Genomic DNA, 22,660 nt, shown 5'->3' on the forward strand with positions numbered 1-22,660 from the left:
CCCCCCGTGTCCCCCCAGGGATGGTGAAGCCCCCAATGTGCCACTTCTGTCATAGGGGGGATTCATGCCCTCAGTGCCATGCCAAGGGATGGTGAAGCCCCCCCTGTGCCCCCCAAGGGATGGTGAAGCCCTAATGTGCCCACCCAGGGATGGTGAAGCTCCCCAAGGGATGGTGAAGCCCCCAGTGCCTCCCAGTGCCCCCAGTGGCCCAGCCCCAGCTCACCCTCGAAGGTCTGCACTGGGATGCTCTTGGCCTTGTGGCTCAGGGCTGGGGGGGGGGCCGGGCCCGGGCAGAGGGGCAGCAGCGCTCAGCTCCTGCAGCGCCCGCAGAGCCTGGGGACAGCGGGCTCAGGCACCAGTGCTCCCAGTGCCCCCAGTGCTCCCAGTGCTCCCAGCGCCCCACACAGCCTGCCCAGTGCTCCAGTGCTCCCAGCGCTCCCAGTGCCCCACACAGCCTGCCCAGTGCTCCCAGTGCTCCCAGTGCTCCCAGCGCCCCACACAGCCTGCCCAGTGCTCCCAGTGCCCCACACAGCCTGCCCAGTGCTCCCAGTGCTCCCAGTGCTCCCAGCGCCCCACACAGCCTGCCCAGGGCTCCCAGCGCCCCACACAGCCTGCCCAGTGCTCCAGTGCTCCCAGTGCCCCACACAGCCTGCCCAGTGCTCCCAGTGCTCCCAGTGCTCCCAGCGCCCCACACAGCCTGCCCAGTGCTCCCAGTGCCCCACACAGCCTGCCCAGTGCTCCCAGTGCTCCCAGTGCTCCCAGTGCTCCCAGCGCCCCACACAGCCTGCCCAGTGCTCCCAGTGCTCCCAGCGCTCCAGTGCCCCACACAGCCTGCCCAGTGCTCCCAGTGCTCCCAGTGCTCCCAGCGCCCCACATAGCCCTGCCCAGTGCTCCCAGTGCCCCACACAGCCTGCCCAGTGCTCCCAGTGCTCCCAGTGCTCCCAGCGCCCCACACAGCCTGCCCAGTGCTCCCAGTGCCCCACACAGCCTGCCCAGTGCTCCCAGTGCTCCCAGTGCTCCCAGCGCCCCACACAGCCTGCCCAGTGCTCCCAGTGCTCCCAGTGCTCCCAGTGCTCCCAGCGCCCCACACAGCCTGCCCAGTGCTCCCAGCGCCCCACACAGCCTGCCCAGTGCTCCCAGCGCCCCACACAGCCTGCCCAGTGCTCCCAGTGCTCCCAGCGCTCCCAGTGCCCCACACAGCCTGCCCAGTGCTCCCAGTGCTCCCAGTGCCCCACACAGCCTGCCCAGTGCTCCCAGTGCTCCCAGTGCCCCACACAGCCTGCCCAGTGCTCCCAGCGCCCCACACAGCCTGCCCAGTGCTCCAGTGCTCCCAGCACCCCACACAGCCTGCCCAGTGCTCCCAGTGCCCCACACAGCCCTGCCCAGTGCTCCCAGTGCTCCCAGCGCTCCCAGTACCCCACACAGCCTGCCCAGTGCTCCCAGTGCTCCCAGTGCTCCCAGTGCCCCACACAGCCTGCCCAGTGTTCCCAGTGCCCCACACAGCCTGCCCAGTGCTCCCAGTGCTCCCAGTGCTCCCAGCGCCCCACACAGCCTGCCCAGTGCTCCCAGTGCCCCACACAGCCTGCCCAGTGTTCCCAGTGCTCCCAGTGCTCCCAGTGCCCCACACAGCCTGCCCATCACCCCACCAGTGCTCCCAGTGCTCCCAGTGCCACCACATGCAATCCCAGTGCTCCCAGTGCCCCCAGTGCTCCCAGTGCCACCACATGCTCCCCAGTGCCATCAGGGACGCTCCTCACTTTGGGGACCCCCCTGAACTCGGGGACCCCCCAAAAGCCGCCCCTCCCCCCTCTGACCTTCTTCTCGATGCTGGCCAGGAAATCCCTCAGCACCGAGAGCTTCAGCACCAGCGTCTGCAGCTCCTGCTCCCCACCCTGCAGCCACACAGCACCACGGCAGGATGGGACCCACACACACAGCCACACAGCACCACGGCAGGATGGCACCCACACACAGCACCACGGCAGGATGGGACCCACACACAGCACCACGGCAGGATGGGACCCACACACACAGCCACACACAGCACCACGGCAGGATGGGACCCACAGCCACACACCGCCACACAGCACCACGGCAGGATGGGACCCACACACGGCACCACGGCAGGATGGGACCCACACACACAGCCACACACAGCACCACGGCAGGATGGGACCCACACACAGCACCACGGCAGGATGGGACCCACAGCCACACAGCACCACGGCAGGATGGGACCCACACACAGCACCACGGCAGGATGGGATCAACACACACAGACACACAGCACCAGGGCAGGATGGGACCCACACACACAGCACCACGGCAGGATGGGACCCACAGCCACACAGCACCACGGCAGGATAGGACCAACACCCACACACAGCACCACGGCAGGATGGGACCCACACCCACACACAGCACCAGGGCAGGATGGGACCCCCACATACACACAGCCACACAGCACCAGAGCAGGATGGGACCCACACACAGCACCAGGGCAGGATGGGACACACACACACAGCCACACAGCACCAGGGCAGGATGGGATCCACAGCCACCCTGCCCACCCTGGGAGGGGTAGAAGCCCCCAGCACCGTGGGACAGGGCAGGATGGGACCCCCAAAGCCACCCTGGACCCCCAAAAAGGAAGGGACACCCAGCACCATGGGATGGGGCAGGATGAGACCCCCCCTCCCCCTCAGATCCACCCTGGACCCCTGAAAAGGGAGGGAGCCCAGCACCACAGGACAGGGCAGGATGGGACCCTCAAACCCACCCCAGCACCCCTGGGAGAGGCAGAACCCCCCCAGCACCACTGGACAGGGCAGGATGGGACCCCTGGACCCCCCTCCCCCAGCCCCAGGAGTGGATGTTTCTCCCCATCCTTTCCCTCCCCCCTGGGTCAGGGTGCTGGGGGGTGCTGGAGGGTGCTGAGGGGGTGCTGGGGGCTGTTTGGGGGGGTCTCTGCCCCGTCCCCCCTCACCTGCTGCAGGATCTTGGTGCCCATGGGGGGGCTTTGCTGGTCAAACACCTTGGCCAGGATCTCCAGCCCCACCAGCACCTTGTCCACCTCGCTGGGGGGGGACAGCAGGGGGGGCTCAGTCAGTGCCCCCCCAACACCTCCCCAACCCCCCCATGGGTGCCAGGACCCCCAACACCTCCCAAACCCCCCCATGGGTGCCAGGAACCCGAACACCTCCCCAACCCCCCCATGGGTGCCAGGACCCCTTCATCATCCTTAGCACCCCCCCAATGGGTGTCAGGACCCCCCAGTTGTCCCCATGGGTGTCAGGACCCCCCCCAGCCCCCCTGAACCCCCCCAACACCTTCCCATGGGTGTCAGGACCCTCCCAAACCCCCCCCAACCTCCCCATGGGTGCCAGAACCCCCCAACAGTCCCTACACTCCCCCCCCCATGGGTGTCAGGACCCCCCCAGCCCCCCTCAACCCCTCATGGGTGCCAGGACCCTCCTAACCCCCACCATGGGTGCCAAGACCCCCCCTAAACCCTCCCCATGGATGCCAGGACCCCCAACACCCCCCAACAATCCCATGGGTGCCAGGAACCCCCCTAAACCCCTCCTATGGATGCCAGGACCCCCCCCAGCCCCCCTCAGCCCCTCATGGGTGCCAGGACCCTCTCAACCCCCACCATGGGTGCCAAGAACCCCTCTAAACCCACCCTATGGATGCCAGGACCCCCAACAGCCCCCCATGGATGCCAGGACCCCCAACACCCCCCCTAAACCCTCCCATGGGTGCCAGGAACCCCCTCAGTCCCCCTCAATCCCCCATGGGTGCCAGGACCCTCCTAACCCCCCCCAATGGGTGTCAGGACCCCCAACATTCCCCCATGGGTGCCAGGACCCTCCCAACACCCCTCAACCCCTCATGAGTGCCAGTACCCTCCTAACCCCCCCATGGGTGCCAAGACCCCCCTAAATCCCCCCATGGGTGCCAGGACCCCTCCATGGGTGTCAGGATCCCCCTATGGATGCCAAGACCCCCTCAACACCCCCCCAACCACCCCTGTGGGTGCCAGGACCCCTGCCATGGGTGCCAGGACCCTCCTAACCCCCCCCAATGGGTGTCAGGACCCCCAGCATTCCCCCATGGGTGCCAGGACCCTCCCAACACCCCCCAACCCCTGAGGGGTGCCAGGCAGGACCCTCTCAACCCCTCCCATGTGTGCCAAGACCCCCCCCAAACCCCCTCCCATGGGTGTCAGGACCCCCCTATGGATGCCAGGACCCCCTCAACACCCCCCCAACCACCCCCATGGGTGCCAGGAACCCCAACAGCCCCCCAACAACCCCATGGGTGCCAGAACCCCCCCTAACCCCCTCCCATGGATGCCAGGACCCCCAACACCCCCCCTAAACCCCCCTCCATGGGTGCCAAGACCCCCAACAGCCCCCCAACACCCCCCCATGTGTGCCAAGACCCCCCCTAAACCCCCCCTATGGATGCCAGGATCCCCAACACCCCCCCAATACCCTCCCATGGGTGCCAAGACCCCCCCTAAACCCCCCCCATGGGTGTCAGGACCCCCTCAACACCCCCCCAACCACCCCCATGGGTGCCAGGACCCTCCTACCCCCCCCCTCCATGGGTGTCAGGACCCCCCTATGGATGCCAGGACCCCCTCAACACCCCCCCAACCACCCCCATGGGTGCCAGGACCCCCCCGTGGGTGCCAGGCGCCGCACCCACCCGTGCAGGCGCTTGCAGGAGCTGAGCAGGGTGCTGTGCAGGTGGGGGAGGGTGCTGGCCCCTCCCCGCACCGCCTCCAGGTCCAGCGCGTAGCTGCCCCGCAGGTAATCGTGGCACAGGCTGCTCAGGCCGTTGGGGCTGCGGGGGGTGGGCACGGGGTGGGCACGGGGCGGGGAGGGAGTGGGCAGGGGGTGGGGAGGGGGTTGGAAGGGGATGGGCACGGGCAGGGGGTGGGCACAGGCAGGGGGTGGGCAGGGGATGAGGAGGGAGTGGGAGTGGGCACAGGGTGGGCAGGGGATGGGATGAGGAGAGAGTGGGCACGGGCAGGGGGCGGGCAGGAGATGGGGAGGGGATGGGGGTGGGCAGGGGATAGGATGGGGATGGGCAGGGGGTGGGCACGGGCACTGGGTGGGGAGGGGATGGGGAGGGGGCTGGAAGGGGATGGGCAGGGGGTGGGCACGGGCACTGGGTGGGCAGGGGATGGGGAGGGGGCTGGAAGGGGATGGGCAGGGGGTGGGCAAGGGGTGGGCACGATGGGCAGGGGATGCCGGGCAGGGGGTGGCAGGGGCTGGCAATGCCAGGCAGGGGGTGGGCAGGGGGCAGGCAGAGGATGGATATGATGGGCAGGGGGTGGGCAGGAGAAGGGCACGATGGGCAGGGGGTGGGGAGGGGCTGGCAATGCCGGGCAGGGGGTGGGGAGGGGACGGGCAGAGGATGGATATGATGGGCAGGGGGTGGCAGGGGATGCCGGGTAGGGGGTGGGCAAGGGGTGGGCACGATGGGCAGGGGATGGATATGATGGGCAGGGGGTGGGCAGGGGCTGGCAATGCCGGCCAGGGGGCAGGTAGAGGATGGATATGATGGGCAGAGGGTGGGTATAGGATGGATATGATGGGCAGAGGGTGGGCAGGGGCTGGCAATGCCAGGCAGGGGGTGGGCAGGGGGCGGGCAGAGGATGGAGATGATGGGCAGGGGGTGGGCAGGGGATGGATATGGTGGGCAGGGGGTGGGCAGGGGCTGGCAGTGCCGGGCAGGGGGTGGGCAGGGGGTGGGCAGGGGCTGGGCAGGGGCTGGCAGCAGAGCCGCAGCCCCTCACCTCTCGGCCGACGCCTCGCTCCCGGGGGGCTGCCCGGGGGGTCCCGGCCCCGCAGCGCCGCTCCCGGCTGCGGTCGCTGCTCGCGGCGGCACCGGCGGCTTCTCGTCGTCCCCATCTGCGGCGGGAACCGGGGCGGGGCCGTGGGAATCAGCCCCCGGCCCCTCCCCGCGGGACCCCCCCGCAGCCCCCCGCGCCCTCACCCGAGCCGTCGCGCTCCTCGGGGGGCTCCTTGTCGCGCTCCTTGTCGCGCTCCACCGGGAAGAGCAGCGCGCACACCAGCCCCTGCCCCGGCTGCACGTACAGAGCCACCAGCTCCGGCAGCGACTGCACCCGCCGCGCCGGGACCCCCTGCGACGTCTGCGGGGACACGGGGCAGGCGCTGAAACCCCCCCAGCAAGGCAAGGACACCCCCAAACACACCCCGCCTGGGGCGCGGAGAGCCCCGTGCAACGACAGCCCCGTGCAACGACAGCCCCGTGCAACGAGACCTTGTGCAACGAGACCTTGTGCAACGAGAGCCCCGTGCAACGAGAGCCCCGTGCAACGAGAGCCCTGTGCAACGAGAGCCCCGTGCAACGAGACCCTGTGCAACGAGAGCCCCGTGCAACGACAGCCCCGTGCAACGAGACCTTGTGCAACGAGACCTTGTGCAACGAGAGCCCCGTGCAACGAGAGCCCCGTGCAACGAGACCTTGTGCAACGAGAGCCCCGTGCAACGAGAGCCCCGTGCAACGAGACCCCGTGCAACGAGACCCTGTGCAACCAGCTCCCTGTGCAACGAGAGCCCCGTGCAACGAGACCCCGTGCAACGAGACCCTGTGCAACCAGCTCCCTGTGCAACGAGAGCCCCGTGCAACGAGTCTCTGTGTAATGAGAGCCCCGTGCAACGAGAGTCCTGTGCAACCAGCTCCCTGTGCAACGAGAGCCCCGTGCAACGAGAGTCCTGTGCAACGAGAGCCCCGTGCAACGAGAGTCCTGTGCAACGAGACCCTGTGCAACCAGCTCTCTGTGCGAGAGCCCCGTGCAACGAGACCCTGTGCAACGAGCCCCCTGTGCAATCAGCTCCTTGTGCAACAAGAGCCTCGTGCAACGAGACCCTGTGTAATGAGAGCCCTTTGCAACGAGCCCCTGTGCAAGGAGACCCTGTGTAATGAGACCTCTGTGCAATCAGCCCCCTGTGCAACGACACCCCCATGCAACGAGAGCCCCGTGCAACAAGAACCTGTGCAACGAGATCCTTGTGCAAGGAGATCCCTGTGCAATGAGTCCCTGTGCAATGAGTCCCTGTGCAACCAGCCCCTGTGCAATGAGTCCCTGTGCAACCAACTCCCTGTGCAACCAGCCCCTGTGCAATGAGACCCCTGTGCAGTCCCTTAACATGTAGGGACCCCTCTTTGTGCAGGGAACCCCCCCCCTTGTGTGGGGATCCCCCCCAGCATGTAGAGACCCCCCCCCCTTTCATGCAGGGATCCTCCCTCTGTGCAGAGACCCCCCCCCCCTTGTGTGGGGACCCCCCCTCTTTCAGGCAGGAACCCCCTGTGTGCAAGGACTCCATACAGAGACCCCCTCCCATGCAGAGACCCCCCCCCTTTTCATGTAGGGACCTTCCCCTTGTGTAAAGACCCCCCCCAATGTGTAAGGACCCCCCCTTTCATGCAGGGACTCCCCCATTCATGCAGGGACCCCCCCTCTGTGCAGGGACCCTCCCTAGTGTGAGGATCACCCCCTAATGTGCAGGGGCCCCCATTCATGCAGGGACCCCCCCCCGTGCAGGGACCCCTCCCTAGTGTGAGATCACCCCCCTTTCATGCAGGGACCCCCCTAGTGTGAGGATCACCCCCCAATGTGTAGGGACCCCCCCTTTGTGCAGGGATCCCTCATTGTTTGGGGACCCCCCCCCACCCCTTTCATGCAGGGACCCCTCCTCATGCAGGGACCCCTGCTCATGCAGGGACCCCCCTTTGAGCAGGGACTCCATGCAGAGCCCCCCCTCCCCACACAGGGACCCCCTCCACATGAAGAGACCCCCCCCCCCCCCTTCCATGCAGGGACCCTCCCTTGGCACATCATGGCACAGGGTCAATGCCAAGCCCCCTCCCCACACCCAGCCTCCCAGGAGAGCTGGGGGGCACAGAGACCCCCCCACCCTGCACACATGGGTCCCAGGTTTTAAGGGGGGGTCTCACATTTTGGGGAGGGGGTGCCAGGGTTGGGGAGGGGGGTGCCATGGTGGGGGGAAGGGGCAGTGCCCACCTGCACTGCCAGGAAGTCGTCCTCATCAGGCAGGATCCGATAGGTGTGCACGTGCTTCTGGAACCTGGGGGCAAAGGGAAGGGGGGGTGGCATCAGGCAGAGGCTGCTGGGGGGTGGGCAGCACCCCAGCCCAGGGGGGGCACCAACACTCACCCCACAGGGCCCCTGTGCCACTGTGTGGGCATGGGCACCCAGGGGGGTCAGGGCTTGGGTGCCAACATCACCCAGGAGATGCACTGAGGTGCCAGGTCTCAGCACTGATCCTGCTGGGGGGTGCCAAGGGGGTGTTGGGGGGGGCAAATGGGCATTGGGGGGTGCCAGAGGGGTGCTGGGAGGACCCAGATGGGTGCTGGAGGGTGTCAGAGGGGTGTTGGGGGGAGGGCAGATGGGGACTGGGGGGCCCAAATGGCCATTGGGGGTTGCCAGAAGGGTACTGGAGGGTCCCAAATGGGTGCTGGGGGGTGCCAGAGTGGTGCTGAGTGCCATGGGTGCCTGGCAAAGCCCCAGTGTGCCGTGGCTACCTGGCACAGCCCTGGCACAGCCTCGTGTACCTGGCTGTGCCCAGCACAGGCTGTTGCTGCTGCTGCAGTGCCCTCTGCCCACCCCAGCAGCTATTTATAGGCACCAGCAGCGGCTGCTGATGGGCCCCACCTTGGCACAGGGGCTGCACAGTGGCACAGGGGCTGCAGAGTGGCACAGGGGCTGCACAGGGGCTGCACAAGGGCTGTACAGTGGCTGCACATTGGCACAGGGATTGTACAGTGGCAGAGGGGCTGCAGAGTGGCACAGGGGCTGTACAGGGGCACAGGGGTTGTACAGGAGCTGCACAAGGGCTGTACAGTGGCTGCACATTGGCACAGGGGCTGTACAGTGGCACAGGGGCTGCACAGGAGCTACACATTGGCACATGGGGCTGCAGAGTGGCACAGGGGCTGTACAGTGGCACTGGGGCTGCACAGGGGCTACACATTGGCACTGGGGCTGCACAGGGGCTGCAGAGTGGCACAGGGGCTGCACAGGAGCTACACATTGGCACATGGGGCTGCAGAGTGGCACAGGGGCTGTACATTGGCACTGGGGCTGTACAGGGGCACAGGGGCTGTACAGAAGCTGCACAGGGGCTGCAGAGTGGCACAGGGGCTGCACAGGGGCTACACATTGGCACTGGGGCTGCACAGGGGCTGCAGAGTGGCACAGGGGCTGTACATTGGCACTGGGGCTGTACAGGGGCACAGGGGCTGTACAGAAGCTGCACAGGGGCTGCAGAGTGGCACAGGGGCTGCACATGGGCACTGGGGCTGCACAGGGGCTGCACAAGGGCTGTACAGTGGCTGCACATTGGCACAGGGGCTGTACAGTGGCACAGGGGCTGCAGAGTGGCACAGGGGCTGCACAGGGGCTGCACAAGGGCTGTACAGTGGCTGCACATTGGCACAGGGGCTGTACAGGGGCACAGGGGCTGCACAGGAGCTACACATTGGCACATGGGGCTGCAGAGTGGCACAGGGGCTCCAGAGTGGCACAGGGGCTGCACATTGGCACAGGGGCTGCACATTGGCACAGGGGCTCCAGAGTGGCACAGGGGCTGCACATTGGCACAGGGGCTCCAGAGTGGCACAGGGGCTGCTCACTGGCACAGGGGCTGCACATTGGAACAGGGGCTGCACATTGGCACAGGGGCTCCAGAGTGGCACAGGGGCTGCTCACTGGCACTGGGGCTGCACATTGGCATAGGGGTTGCAGAGTGGCCCCATGACACGCTCCAGCCTGGCACAGATCCCCACAGCAGGGTCCAGAGCAGCCCCCAGCATGGCCCCCCTGTGCCTGGCACTGCCCTGCTGCAGAGCCCATCCCTCAGCACAGCCTCAGCTGTGGCCACAGCAGCAGCCTGGCAGTGCCAGCGGGGCTGGGGGGCACCAGCCCCTGAGCTGGGGTTGCCACTGCCAGCACCAGGACAAGCAAGGGGGTGACACCAGTGCCAGATGCCCCCTTACCCCAGAGCCTGTGCCAAGACCCACCCCCCAGCCACTCCAGTGTCCCCCAGGTGCCAGAGCAGCCCCTCACCACCCTGGCTTGGTGGCACAGAACCCCGTGGCCACAGACAGAGCTGGGAAACTGGCCCAGGGGAAGGTGGGCATTGCCAGCACCCAGGGGTGCCCAGGGGGATTCAAGGGCAGGAGCAGCAACCAGGGGTGCCACGGGGGTTTGGGACAGAAGCAGCACCCAGGGGTGCCAGAGGACCTCAGGGCAGCAACACCCAGAGGTGCCAGGAGGGTTCAGGGGCTGGAGCAGCACCCAGGAGTGACAGGGAGGTTCAGGGCAGCAGCACCCAGGGGTGCCAGGGGGGTTCAGGGTTAGCAGCACCCAGGGGTGCCAGAGGGGTTCAGGGTAACAGCACCCAGGGGTGCCAGAGGGTTCAGGGCAGCAGCACCCAGGGGTGCCAGGGGACCTCAGGGCAGCAGCACCCAGGGGTGCCAGGGGGGTTCAGGGTAGCAGCACCCAGGGGTGCCAGGGGGGTTCAGGGGCAGGAGCAGCACCCAGGGGTGCCAGAGGGTTCAGGGGCAGGAGCAGCACCCAGGGGTGCCAGGGGGGTTCAGGGTAGCAGCACCCAGGGGTGCCAGGGGGGTTCAGGGTAGCAGCAGCCACACAAGCCCCCCGCAATGTGACCCACGAGTCCTCCCCTGGCAGCACCCCCCGGGGGCTGGGGATCCCCCCCCAGACATGAGGGAACCTCTGGGACCCCCAGAGAATTAGGGGAGGGGGCACCCCCAGTGCCCATCCTCACTGACCCCCCCCAATCTGGCTCTGCCCCCCCATAGTGCCCCCACACCAGTGCCCAGGGTCCCATCAGCCCCTTTCTCTGAGACCCCCACCCCAGAGGACCCCCCTCTGTCCCCCAACTCCCCCTGTACCCCCAATCTCCCCCTCCCCCCTCAATCTCCCCCTACACCTCCTGACCTCCCCCTGTCCCCCAACTCCCCCTGTACCCCCAATCTCCCCCCCCAATCTCCCCCTACACCTCCTGACCTCCCTCTGCCTCCCATCTCCCCCTGCACCCCAAATCTCCCCCTGCACCCCCTGATCTCCGCCTGTACCTCAAACTCCCCTTGCACCCCCATCTCCCCCTGCACCCCAAATCTCCCCCTGCACCCCAATCTCCCTCTGCCCCCTTAATCTCCCCTGCACCCCTTGACTTCCCACTGCACCCCAATCTCCCCATGCTCCCTTAATCTCCCCCTGCAACCCCAACCTCCCCCTACACCCCCAATCTCCCCCTGCACACCAATCTCCCTCTGCCCCCTTAATCTCCTCCTGCACCCCCAAATCTCCCCCTGCACCCCCAATCTCCCCCTGAACCCCTCGATCTCCCCCTGCACCCCCAAATCTCCCCCTGCACCTCGATCTCCCTCTGCCCCCCCAATCTCCTCCTGCCCCCCTGATCTCCCCTCCCCTGCCCCCCCACCCCCTGCCCCCCATCACAGCCCCAGTGCCCCCTCCCCATGCCCATTCTTCCCCTACAGCTTCCCAGTGCCCCCCCATCAGTGCCCCCCCAATCCTCTGCATGTTGGGACCCCCCAGACCCCCCGATGCCCCCCCAGTGCCCCCCACCCCCATCTCTCTCCCAGTGCTCCCCCTTCAGTCTCCCCCCCAAAACCCCCCCCCGTGCCCCTCCAGACCCCCCCCCGTGCTCCCCCTCCTCGACCCTCTCCCGATGCCCCCCCGGTGCCCCCCCGGTGCCCCCCCATGTGATTCCCCCCCAATCCCCTCCGCTGACCCCCCCCCCCCGCCGTCCCTCTCCACACCCCTCCCGGTGCTCCCCGTCCTCGCCCCTCACTCTGCGCCCCCCCTGTCGGTGCCGCCCCCCACTCTAAAGCCCCTCTCGGTGCCCTCCCGTTGTGCCCCCCCCGTGCCCCTCCCGACCTCCCCCCTTCACTCCCGTTGCCCCCCCTCTGCGTGACTCCCCGATCCCTCCCCGGTCCGCTCCCGGTGCTCGTCGCCCTCGCCCCTCACTCTGTGCCCCCCCCGTCGGTGCCGCCCCCAACCCTAATGCCCTTCTCAGTGCCCCTCGGGACCTCCCCCCCTCCACTCCCGTTGCCCCCCCGCTGCATGTCCCCCCCGGGTCCCCTCCCGGTGCTCCCCGCCCTCGCCCCTCTCTCTGTGCCCCCCCCGGTCGGTGCCGCCCCCTACTCTAATCCTCCTCTCCGTGCCCCCCCCCGTGCCCCTCCCGACCTCCCTCTCCACTCCCGTTGCCCCCCCTCTGCGTGACCCCCCGATCCCTCCCCGGTCCCCTCCCGGTGCTCCCCGCCCTCTCCCCTCTCCCCGCCCCCCCCGTCGGTGCAGCCCCCAACCCTAATGCCCCTCTCGGTGCCCCCCCCGTGCCCCTCCCGACCTCCCCCCTCCACTCCCGTTGCCCCCCCTCTGCGTGACCCCGGGACCCCTCCCCGGTCCGCTGCCGGTGCCTGCCGCCCTCTCCCCTCTCCCCGCGCCCCCCGTCGGTGCAGCCCCCAACCCTAATCCCCCTCTCCGTGCCCCCCCCGTTGTGCCCCCCCCGTGCCCCTCCAGACCTCCCCCCTTCACTCCCGTTGCCCCCCCTCTGCGTGACCCCGGGACCCCTCCCCGGTCCGCTGCCGGTGCTCCCCGTCTTTGCCCCTCTCTCTGTGCCCCCCCCGTCGGTGCAGCCCCCCACTCTAATCCCCCTCTCCGTGTGCCACCCCGTGCCCCTCCCGACCTCCCCCCTCCACTCCCGTTGCACCCCCTCTGCGTGACCCCCTGAATCCCTCCCTGGATTCCTCCCGGTGCTCCCCGTCCTCGCCCCTCACTCTGTGCCCCCCCCGTCGGTGCAGCCCCCAACCCTAATTCCTCTCTCCGTGCCCCCCCCGTTGTGCCCCCCCCGTGCCCCTCCAGACCTCCCCCCCTCCACTCCCGTTGCCCCCCGCTGCATGTCCCCCCTGGGTCCCCTCCCGGTGCTCCCCGCCCTCGCCCCTCAGTCTGCGCCTCCCCCGTCGGTGCAGCCCCCCACTCTAATCCTCCTCTCCGTGTGCCACCCCGTGCCCCTCCCGACCTCCCCCCTCCACTCCCGTTGCCCCCCCTCTGCGTGACCCCCCGATCCCTCCCTGGACCCCTCCCGGTGCTCCCCGCCCACTCCCCTCTCCCCGCGCCCCCCCCGTCGGTGCAGCCCCCAACCCTAATTCCTCTCTCCGTGCCCCCCCCGTTGTGCCCCCCCCGTGCCCCTCCAGACCTCCCCCCTCCACTCCCGTTGCCCCCCGCTGCATGTCCCCCCCGGGTCCCCTCCCGGTGCTCCCCGCCCACTCCCCTCTCCCCGCGCCCCCCCCGTCGGTGCAGCCCCCCACTCTAATCCCCCTCTCCGTGCGCCCCCCCGTGCCCCTCCCGACCTCCCCCCTCCACTCCCGTTGCCCCCCCTCTGCGTGACCCCGGGACCCCTCCCCGGCCCGCTGCCGGTGCCCGCCGCGCTCGCCCGTGTCCCCGCGCCCCGTCGGTGCCGCCCCGCACTCACAGCACGCACAGCGCGTAGGCCCCCGCCACGCTCTCGCTGTCCCGCACCAGGAAGCTGCCGTCCCGCCCGGCTCTCGCCAGCAGCTCCTCGGCCGCGGCTCGGCTCAGGTCCCGGTGGTACCACGGGGGTGCCGGTACCGGCAGCGCTGCCGGGGCCCCCCCCGCGCCCGCCATGCTGCGGGGCCCCGCTCGGCGCTGGGCGGGCGGGGGCAGCACCGGGGGGCGGCACCGGGGACGGACGGGGAGGGCGGGGTGGGGAGGGGGGAGAAGGGGAGGGAGGGAAGGGGGGGCGGGGAGAGGGGGCGGGGAGAAACGGGGGGAGGGGGCGGGGAGCGGCGGCTGCAGCGGGGGAGGGCGGCGGGAGAGAGACGGGAGGGCGGGAGTCCCCCGGCAGACGGGATAACACCCCTCTATAGCCGTTATAGCCCCCCGACAGACGGGATACCCCCCCCGACAGACGGGATACCCCCCCCGGCAGACGGGATAACCCCCTCTATAGCCGTTATTGTCCCCCGGCAGCCGTTATAGCCCCCCGACAGTCGTGATAACCCCCCTCTATAGCCCTTATTGCCCCCCGACAGACGGGATACCCCCACGGACAGACGTGATAACCCCCCGCTATAGCCGCTATTACCCCCCGGCAGCCGTTATAGCCCCCCGGCAGCCGTTATAGTCCCCCGACAGCCCTTATAGCCCCCCGACACTCGTGATAACCCCCCTCTATAGCCCTTATTGCCCCCCGACAGACGGGATACCCCCCCGACAGTCGTGATAACCCCCCTCTATAGCCGCTATTACCCCCCGGCAGCCGTTATAGCCCCCCGACAGTTGTGATAACCCCCCCGACAGTCGTGATAACCCCCCTCTATAGCCGTTATTGCCCCCCGACAGCCCTTATAGCCCCCCGACAGTCGTGATAACCCCCCCGAGAGACGTGATAACCCCCCTCTATAGCCGTTATTGCCCCCCGACAGCCCTTATAGCCCCCCGACAATCGTGACGACCCCCCCGACAGTCGTGATAACCCCCCTCTATAGCCGTTATAGCCCCCCGACAGACGGGATAACCCCCCCGACAGACGGGATAACCCCCCTCTATAGCCTTTATTACCCCCCGACAGCCCCTATATGCCCTCTATAGTCGTTGTTACCCCCCGACAGACGTTATAACCCCCCTCTATAACCGTTATTACCCCCCGACAGTCGCGATACCCCCCCCCGACAGCCGTTATAGCCCCTCTATAGCCGTTATTACCCCTCGACAGACGTTATAAGCCCCCTGACAGACGTTATACCCCCCCTCGGCAGCCGCTATACACCTCTATAGCCGTTATTAACCCCCGACAGCCGTTATATCCCCCCGACAGCTGCGATACGCCCCCCGACAGCCTCAATACCCCCCCGACAGCCGTTATAAGCCCCCTGACAGACGTTATAACTCCCCTCGGCAGCCCTTATAGCCCCCCGACAGCCGCTATACCCCCCTCTATAGCCGTTATTACCCCCCGACAGCCGTTATTACCCCCTGACAGCTAGGACACCTCCCCCCGACAGCCCTTATAGCCCCCCGACAGCCGCGATACCCCCCCCAACAGCCGTTATACCCCCCTCAATAGCCGTTATTACCCCCGACAGCCGCGTTACCACGGCCGACAGCTGGGATACCCCCCCCGACAGCCGCGATAGCCCCCTTCGACAGCTGGGATATGGGATACCCCCCCCGACAGCAGTTATACCTCCCCCGACAGCCGTTATATCCCCCCGACAGCCATTATACCCCCCCCGACAGCCATTATACCCCCCCCGACAGCCGCGATACCCCCCCCATCACCCGCGATATCCCCCCCCCAATCCTTTCCCCATTCCCACCCGGCGCATCCCGGGGGGGTCTCGATGACCCCCCCCGGCCTGTGTCCCGCCGGAGGACGCCCCGTACCCCACCTCCCCCCCTGCTGCCCCCCAACGCCCCCCAATTTCCCCCCCATCGCAGCCTTCCTCCAGCCCCCCGGCCCGTCCAACTGTTCCCTCTCATCTCCCTGCCCCCCAGCCCCCCCCAGCCCCTCCTGAGTCCCCACTGCCCCCCCAGACCCCATCCCACCCCTCCTGAGTCCCCACTGCCCCCCAGACCCCATCCCACCCCTCCTGAGTCCCCACTGCCCCCCAGACCCCATCCCACCCCTCCTGAGTCCCCACTGCCCCCCCAGACCCCATCCCACCCCTCCTGAGTCCCCACTGCCCCCCAGACCCCCCCAGCCCCTCCTGAGTCCCCACTGCCCCCCAGCCCCCCCAGCCCCTCCTGAGTCCCCACTGCCCCCCCAGACCCCATCCCACCCCTCCTGAGTCCCCACTGCCCCCCAGACCCCATCCCACCCCTCCTGAGTCCCCACTGCCCCCCAGCCCCCCCAGCCCCTCCTGAGTCCCCACTGCCCCCCCAGACCCCATCCCACCCCTCCTGAGTCCCCACTGCCCCCCCAGAGACCCCCAACACTCCTCTCCCACCCCCTCCCGAGTCCCCACTGCCCCCCAGATCCCCCCAGCTCCCCTCCCAACCCCTCTTTAGTCCCTACTGTCCCCCAGACCCCCCCAACTCTCCTCTCCCACCCCCTCCCCAGTCCCCACTGCCCCCCCAGTCCCCCCCAGCTCTCCCCTCCCGAGTCCCTGCTGCTCCCCAGACCCCCCCAGCTCCCCCTTCCTCGGTCTTAACTGACCCTCCAGCTCCCCCCCAGCTCCCCTCCCACCCCCTCTTTAGTCCCCACTGTCCCCCAGACCTCCCCAGCTCTTCTTTCCTGAGTCTTAACTGACCCTCCAGCTCCCCTCCCACCCCCTCCCGAGCCCCCACTGCCCCCCAGTCCCCCCCAGCTCTCCCCTCCCACCCCTTCCTGAGTCCCCACTGCGCTCCAGACCCCCCCAGCTCTCCTTTCCTGAGTCTTAACTGACCCCCCAGATCCCCCCAGCTCCCCTCCCAACCCCTCTTTAGTCCCCACTGCCCCCTAGACCCCCCCAGCTCTCCCTTCCTGAGTCCCCACTGCCCCCCAGACCCCCCCAGCTCTCCCCTCCCGAGTCCCTGCTGCTCCCCAGACCCCCCAGCTCCCCTCCCACCCCTTCCTGAGCCCCCACTGCCCCCCAGACCCACCATCTCCCCCCCAGCTTCCTCGGTCTTAACTGACCCTCCAGCTCCCCCCCAGCTCCCCTCCCAACCCCTCTTTAGTCCCCACTGTGCCCCAGACCCCCCAGCTCTCCTTTCCTGAGTCTTAACTGACCCTCCAGCTCCCCTCCCACCCCCTCCCGAGTACCCACTGTCCCTCAGACCCCCCCAGCTCTCCTTTCCTGAGCCCCCACTGCCCCCCAGACGCCCCCAGCTCTCCTCTCCCACCCCCTCCCGAGTCCCCACTGCCCCCCAGACCCCCCCAGCTTTCCCCTCCCGAGTCCCTGATGATCCCCAGACCCCCCCAGCTCCCCCTTCCTCGGTCTTAACTGACCCTCCAGCTCCCCCCCAGCTCCCCTCCCACCCCCTCCCGAGCCCCCACTGTCCCCCAGACTCCCCCAGCTCTCCTTTCCTGAGCCCCCACTGTCCCCCAGACCCCCCAGCTCTCCTTTCCTGAGTCTTAACTGACCCTCCAGCTCCCCTCCCACCCCCTCCCGAGTACCCACTGTCCCTCAGACCCCCCCAGCTCTCCTTTCCTGAGCCCCCACTGCCCCCCAGACGCCCCCAGCTCTCCTCTCCCACCCCCTCCCGAGTCCCCACTGCCCCCCAGACCCCCCCAGCTCCCCTCCCGAGTCCCTGATGATCCCCAGACCCCCCCAGCTCCCCCTTCCTTGGTCTTAACTGACCCTCCAGCTCCCCCCCAGCTCCCCTCCCACCCCCTCCCGAGCCCCCACTGTCCCCCAGACTCCCCCAGCTCTCCTTTCCTGAGCCCCCACTGTCCCCCAGACCCCCCAGCTCTCCTTTCCTGAGTCTTAACTGACCCTCCAGCTCCCCTCCCACCCCCTCCCGAGCCCCCACTGCCTCCCAGACCCCCTCAGCTCTCCCCCCCACCCCCTCCAGACCCCCCCAGCTCCCCTCCCACCCCTTCCTGAGCCCCCACTGCCCCCTAGACCCCCCAGCTCTCCTTTCCTGAGTCTTAACTGACCCCCCAGCTCCCCTCCCACCCCCTCCCGAGCCCCCACTGCCCCCCAGACCCCCCCAGCTCTCCCCTCCCGAGTCCCCACTGCCCCCCAGACCACCCCATCTCCCCCTTCCTCGCCCCCATCCCCACAGCCCCCAACACCAGGTGCAACAGGAGCCTTTATTCCCCCGCCCCCTTCATCCCAGACCGTGGGACACACACCGGGGGGCGGGCAGGGGGGGGTTACCCAGGACCCCAACCCCATCCCCTTCGTGCCCACTCAGAACAAGCCCAGGAGGGCGAGGGGCAGCAGCGCCAACGCTCCGCTCCGGGAGGGGGGTTTCGGGGGGCTGGGGGCTGCGTTGTAGGCGTAATAGCGAGCCACGGCCACGTTGGGGTTCCCCTGAGCCGGGTCGAACCACAGCTGGATGCAGCGGCCGCCGCCGCGGTGGAAGGCGCTGGAGCGGTACGAGCCCGACCAGATGCGCTCGCACAGAGCCGCCGCCGAGCCGAACACCGCGCGGAACGTCCCGCACCGGGAGCCCCGCGGACACTGGTTGGTGCCTTTTGGGGAGGGGGCGAGAGAGGAGAGGGGGGAGGGAGTGTGGCTTGTCTGCTTTAGGGGGTCCTGAATGGACCCGATGCGCGGGGAGGGGGGTTTCTCTGGATGTCGGGGTGCTGGGAGGTGCTGAGGGGGGTTTGGTCTCAGGGGACCCCCCTTGGGGGATGGTGGGGGGGGTCATTCCTCTGCATATCAGGGTGCTGACACTCAGGGGACCCCCTCAGGGGATCGTAAGGGGTCATTCCTATGTGTTTCGGGGTCCTGAGAGGTCCTAGGGGGGTTGAACTTAGGGGACCCCCTCAGGGGATCGTAGGGGGGGTCATTCCTCTGCCTATCAGGGTGCTGACAGGTTCTGGGGGGGTTTGATCTCAGGGGAAAGGGGGGGATGTTTCTCTGTATGTCGGGGTGCTGGGAGGTGCTGAGGGGGGGTTTGGTCTCAGGGGACCCCCCTTGGGGGATCGTAGGGGGGTCATTCCTATGCGTTTCGGGGTCCTCAGAGGTGGGGTGGGGTTGATCTCAGGGGACCCCCTCAGAGCACCATGGGGGGGTCATTCCTATGCACATCAGGGTGCTGACAGGTCCTGAGGGGGGGTTTGGTCTCAGGGGACCCCCCTTGGGGGATGGTGGGGGGGTCATTCCTCTGTAAATCAGGGTGCTGACAGGGTCGGGGGGGGGGGGGTTGATCTCAGGGGACCCCCTCAGAGTACCGTGGAGGGGTCATTCCTCTGCATATCAGGGTGCTGACAGGTCCTGAGGGGGGGTTGCTCTCAGGGGACCCCCTCAAGATATCGTAGGGGGGTCATTCCTCTGCATATCGGGGTGCTGACAGGTTCTGGGGGGGCTTTGATCTTGGGGGAAGGGGGGGGTTGTTTCTCTGTATGTCGGGGTGCTGGGAGGTGCTGAGGGGGGGTTGGTCTCAGGGGATCCCCCTTGGGGGATGGTGGGGGGGGTCATTCCTCTGCACATCAGGGTGCTGAGACTCAGGGGACCCCCTCAGGGCACCGTGGGGGGGTCATTCCTCTGCATATCAGGGTGCTGACAGGTTCTGGGGGGGTTTGATCTCAGGGGACCCCCTCAGGGCACTATGGGGGGGGTCATTCCTATGCGTTTTGGGGTCCTGAGAGGTCCTGGAGTGGGTTTGATCCCAGGGGACCCCCATATCCCCCCCAGCCCATGGGCACCATGAGGGGGGTCATTCCTCTGAGTTTTGAGGTTCTGGGGTGGGTTTGACCGCTGGGGACCCCCCCCTCACCCCCCCTCACCCCATGGGGATCATGGGGTGTCATTCCTCTGAGTTTCGGGGTCCTGGGCTGAGTTTGACACCAGGGTACCCCCATATCCCCCCCCCTCACCCCATGGGGATCATGGGGGGGTCATTCCTCTGAGTTTCGAGGTTCTGGGGTGGGTTTGACCCCTGGGGACCCCCACATCCCCCCCCCAGCCATGGGGATCGTGGGGGGATCATTCCTCTGAGTTTCGGGGTCCTGGGCTGGGTTTGACTTCAGGGGACCCACATATCCCCCCCCAGCCCATGGGCACCAAGAGGGGGGGTCATTCCTCTGAGTTTCGGGGTTCTGGGGTGGGTTTGACTTCAGGGGACCCCCATATCCCCCCCCAGCCATGGGGATCGTGGGGGGGTCATTCCTCTGAGTTTTGGGGTCCTGGTCTGAGTTTGACCCCAGAGGACCCCCACATCACCCCCCCCACCCCATTGTCATCATGAGGAGGGTGTCATTCCTCTGAGTTTCGGGGTCCTGGGCTGGGTTTGACCCCTGGGGACCCCCACATCACCCCGCAGCCATAGGGATCATGGGGGTGTCATTCCTCTGAGTTTTGGGATCCTGGGCTGGGTTTGACCCCTGGGGACCCCCACATCACCCCCCAGCCATAGGGATCGTGGGAGGGTCATTCCTCTTCCTCTGAGTTTCGAGGTTCTGGGGTGAGTTTGACCCCTAGGGACCCCCATATCCCCCCCCACCCCATAGGCACCAAGAGGAGGGGTCACTCCTCTGAGTTTTGAGGTTCTGGGATGAGTTTGACTCTTGGGGACCCCATATCCCCCTCCTCACCCCATGGGGATCATGGGGGGGTCATTCCTCTGAGTTTTGGGATCCTGGGCTGGGTTTGACCCCTGGGGACCCCCATATCCCCCCCCCTCACCCCACACAGCCCCCCATACACCCCCAGCCCCACCAGCAACCACCAAGGAGGAGGAGGAGGAGGAGGTGTGTGTTGGGGACACACACACACACACACACACAGCAGCGAGGTTTGGGGGTGACTGGAGCCCCACAGAGGGGGTTCATCCCTTCTTTTTGGGGGGTGTCTCTGACCTGTGGTCCAGTTCCAGCCCTTGTGCCAGTTGTCCTTGCAGGTGAGGAGCATCCTGACAGTCCTCCCACCACTGCTCACAGTCCTCCCGGCACAGCGGCACGTGCAGGATGCGCTCCCTCCTCCAGCTCGTGTCCGACTGAGCCCAGTTCACCCAGTTCAACCCAGTTAGCTCAGCCCAGCCGGTGAGGGGAAGGGAGGTTTGGGGGGAGGCATCTGCACCCACCTGATCGATCCAGGGCCCTAAATTGGGGGAGCACTCGTAGAGACACGTGTCCTGGATGAAGTGGCGCTTGCACTTGGGCGGCATCACCCCGCAGTGGTCCCAGTTGAAGTTGTACAGGTAGGACTGGTCTTGGTGGGCTTCCAAACTGGTGTTGGCGGTGCAGCAGGCGTTGTCCTTCCACAGGGCACACTGGGGGGGGGGGGGGGTCACTCCTCTGTGTTTTGGGGTGCTGAGAGGTTGACCCCAGGGGACCCCCGTGTGTGTCACCCCCCCCCACAGCCTGTGCAGACCCCCATGTGCCCCCAGCTGCAGCCACCGAGGAGGAGGAGGAGGAGGAGAGGAGGAGGAGGAAGGGGGGAGGGGGGAATGTGCAGCCACCTCCCTCAGCAGCGAGTTGGGGGTGACTGGGCTCAGCACCGGCACCAGCACCCTCAGCTGGTTGAGACCCCACCACCAGCATCGTGCTGGAGGGGCACCGAGACCCCCGGGAGGTGTGAGAGGGGTGACATCGGGGGGGTTTGGGGAGGGCAAAAGGCTGCACTGTCCTTCCTCAGGACACACTGTGCCGCGGGGCTCAGCACCGGCACCAGCACCCTCAGCTGGTTGAGACCCCACCCCTGGCATCGTGCTGGGGGGGCACCGAGACCCCCAGGAGGGGTGAGAGGGGTGACATCGGGGGTTTTGGGGGACAAAAGGCTGCGTGGTCCCTCCTCAGGACACACTGTGCCGCGAGGCTCAGCACCGGCACCAGCACCCTCAGCTGGTTGAGACCCCACCCCTGGCATCACGCTGGGGGGGCACCGAGCCCCCGGGGGAGAGAGAGAGGTGACATCGGGGGGGGTTTAGGGGGGGCAAAAGGCTACGTGGTCCCTTCTCAGGACACACTGTGCCGCGGGGCTCAGCACCAGCACCCTCAGCCCGGTTGAGACCCGTGGGGTGGGCATCGAGCCCCCCGGGAGGTGTGAGAGGGGTGACATCGGGGGGGTGAGGGGGGGGCAAAAGGTTGCGCCGTCCCTCCACAGGACACACTGTGCCTCGGGCTCAGCACCGGCACCAGCACCCTCAGCTGGTTGAGACCCCACCCCTGGCATCGTGCTGGGGGGGGCACCGAGACCCCGGGGGGAGAGAGAGAGGGGTGACATCGGGGGGGTTTAGGGGGGGCAAAAGGCTTGCACTGTCCTTCCACAGGACACACTGTGCCGCGGGGCTCAGCACCGGCACCCTCAGCTGGTTGAGACCCCCCACTGCCAGACACGGCAGCCCCGTGGGGGTGGGCACCGAGTCCCCGGGGGGAGAGAGAGGGGTGACATCGGGGGGTTTGGGGAGGGCAAAAGGCTGCGTTGTCCTTCCTCTGGACACACTGTGCCTCGGGGCTCAGCACCGGCACCAGCACCCCTCGGCTGATTGAGACCCCACCCCTGGCATCGTGCTGGGGGGGCACCGAGCCCCCGGGGGGAGAGAGAGAGGGGTGACATCGGGGGTTTTGGGACAAAAGGCTGCGTGGTCCCTCCTCTGGACACACTGTGCCTCGGGGCTCAGCACCGGCACCGGCACCAGCACCCTCAGCTGATTGAGACCCCACCGCTGGCATCGTGCTGGGGGGGCACCGAGCCCCCGGGGGAGAGAGAGGGGGACATCGGGGGGGTGAGGGGGGGCAAAAGGCTGCAGTGTCCTTCCACAGGACACACTGTGCCGCGGGGCTCAGCACCGGCACCAGCACCCTCAGCTGGTTGAGACCCGTGGGGTGGGCATCGAGCCCCCCGGGAGGTGTGAGAGGGGTGACATCGGGGGGTTTTAGGGGGGCAAAAGGCTGCGTTGTCCCTCCACAGGACACACTGTGCCGCGGGGCTCAGCACA

At 67.7% G+C, this 22,660-nt stretch overlaps 2 protein-coding genes across 2 annotated transcripts; both read right to left on the minus strand.

The window, feature by feature from the left end:
• Window positions 1-219: 219 nt before the first annotated feature.
• Window positions 220-13,763, minus strand: LOC133629158 (phosphatidylinositol 3,4,5-trisphosphate 5-phosphatase 2-like). The gene is made up of 8 exons (XM_062019818.1): window positions 13,581-13,763; window positions 8,066-8,129; window positions 6,013-6,169; window positions 5,813-5,927; window positions 4,717-4,854; window positions 2,987-3,077; window positions 1,815-1,892; window positions 220-333 (listed from the first exon to the last, which is right to left on the minus strand). Exons 1-8 carry the CDS (start codon window positions 13,751-13,753, stop codon window positions 220-222), a joined length of 930 nt encoding a protein of 309 aa, XP_061875802.1. The 5' UTR covers window positions 13,754-13,763.
• A 4,087-nt stretch (window positions 13,764-17,850) lies between these two features.
• Window positions 17,851-20,992, minus strand: LOC133629159 (folate receptor alpha-like; the record flags this gene model as incomplete). The annotated part of the gene is given in 4 exon segments (XM_062019819.1): window positions 17,851-18,248; window positions 20,580-20,625; window positions 20,627-20,716; window positions 20,804-20,992. Coding segments are annotated over 4 exon segments (609 nt in total), but the record flags the coding sequence as incomplete, so codon positions are not given.
• Between the last annotated feature and the right edge of the window lie 1,668 nt (window positions 20,993-22,660).

This window comes from Colius striatus, unplaced genomic scaffold (assembly GCF_028858725.1).
Source record: "Colius striatus isolate bColStr4 unplaced genomic scaffold, bColStr4.1.hap1 scaffold_196, whole genome shotgun sequence".
Taxonomy (NCBI): Eukaryota; Metazoa; Chordata; class Aves; order Coliiformes; family Coliidae; genus Colius; species Colius striatus.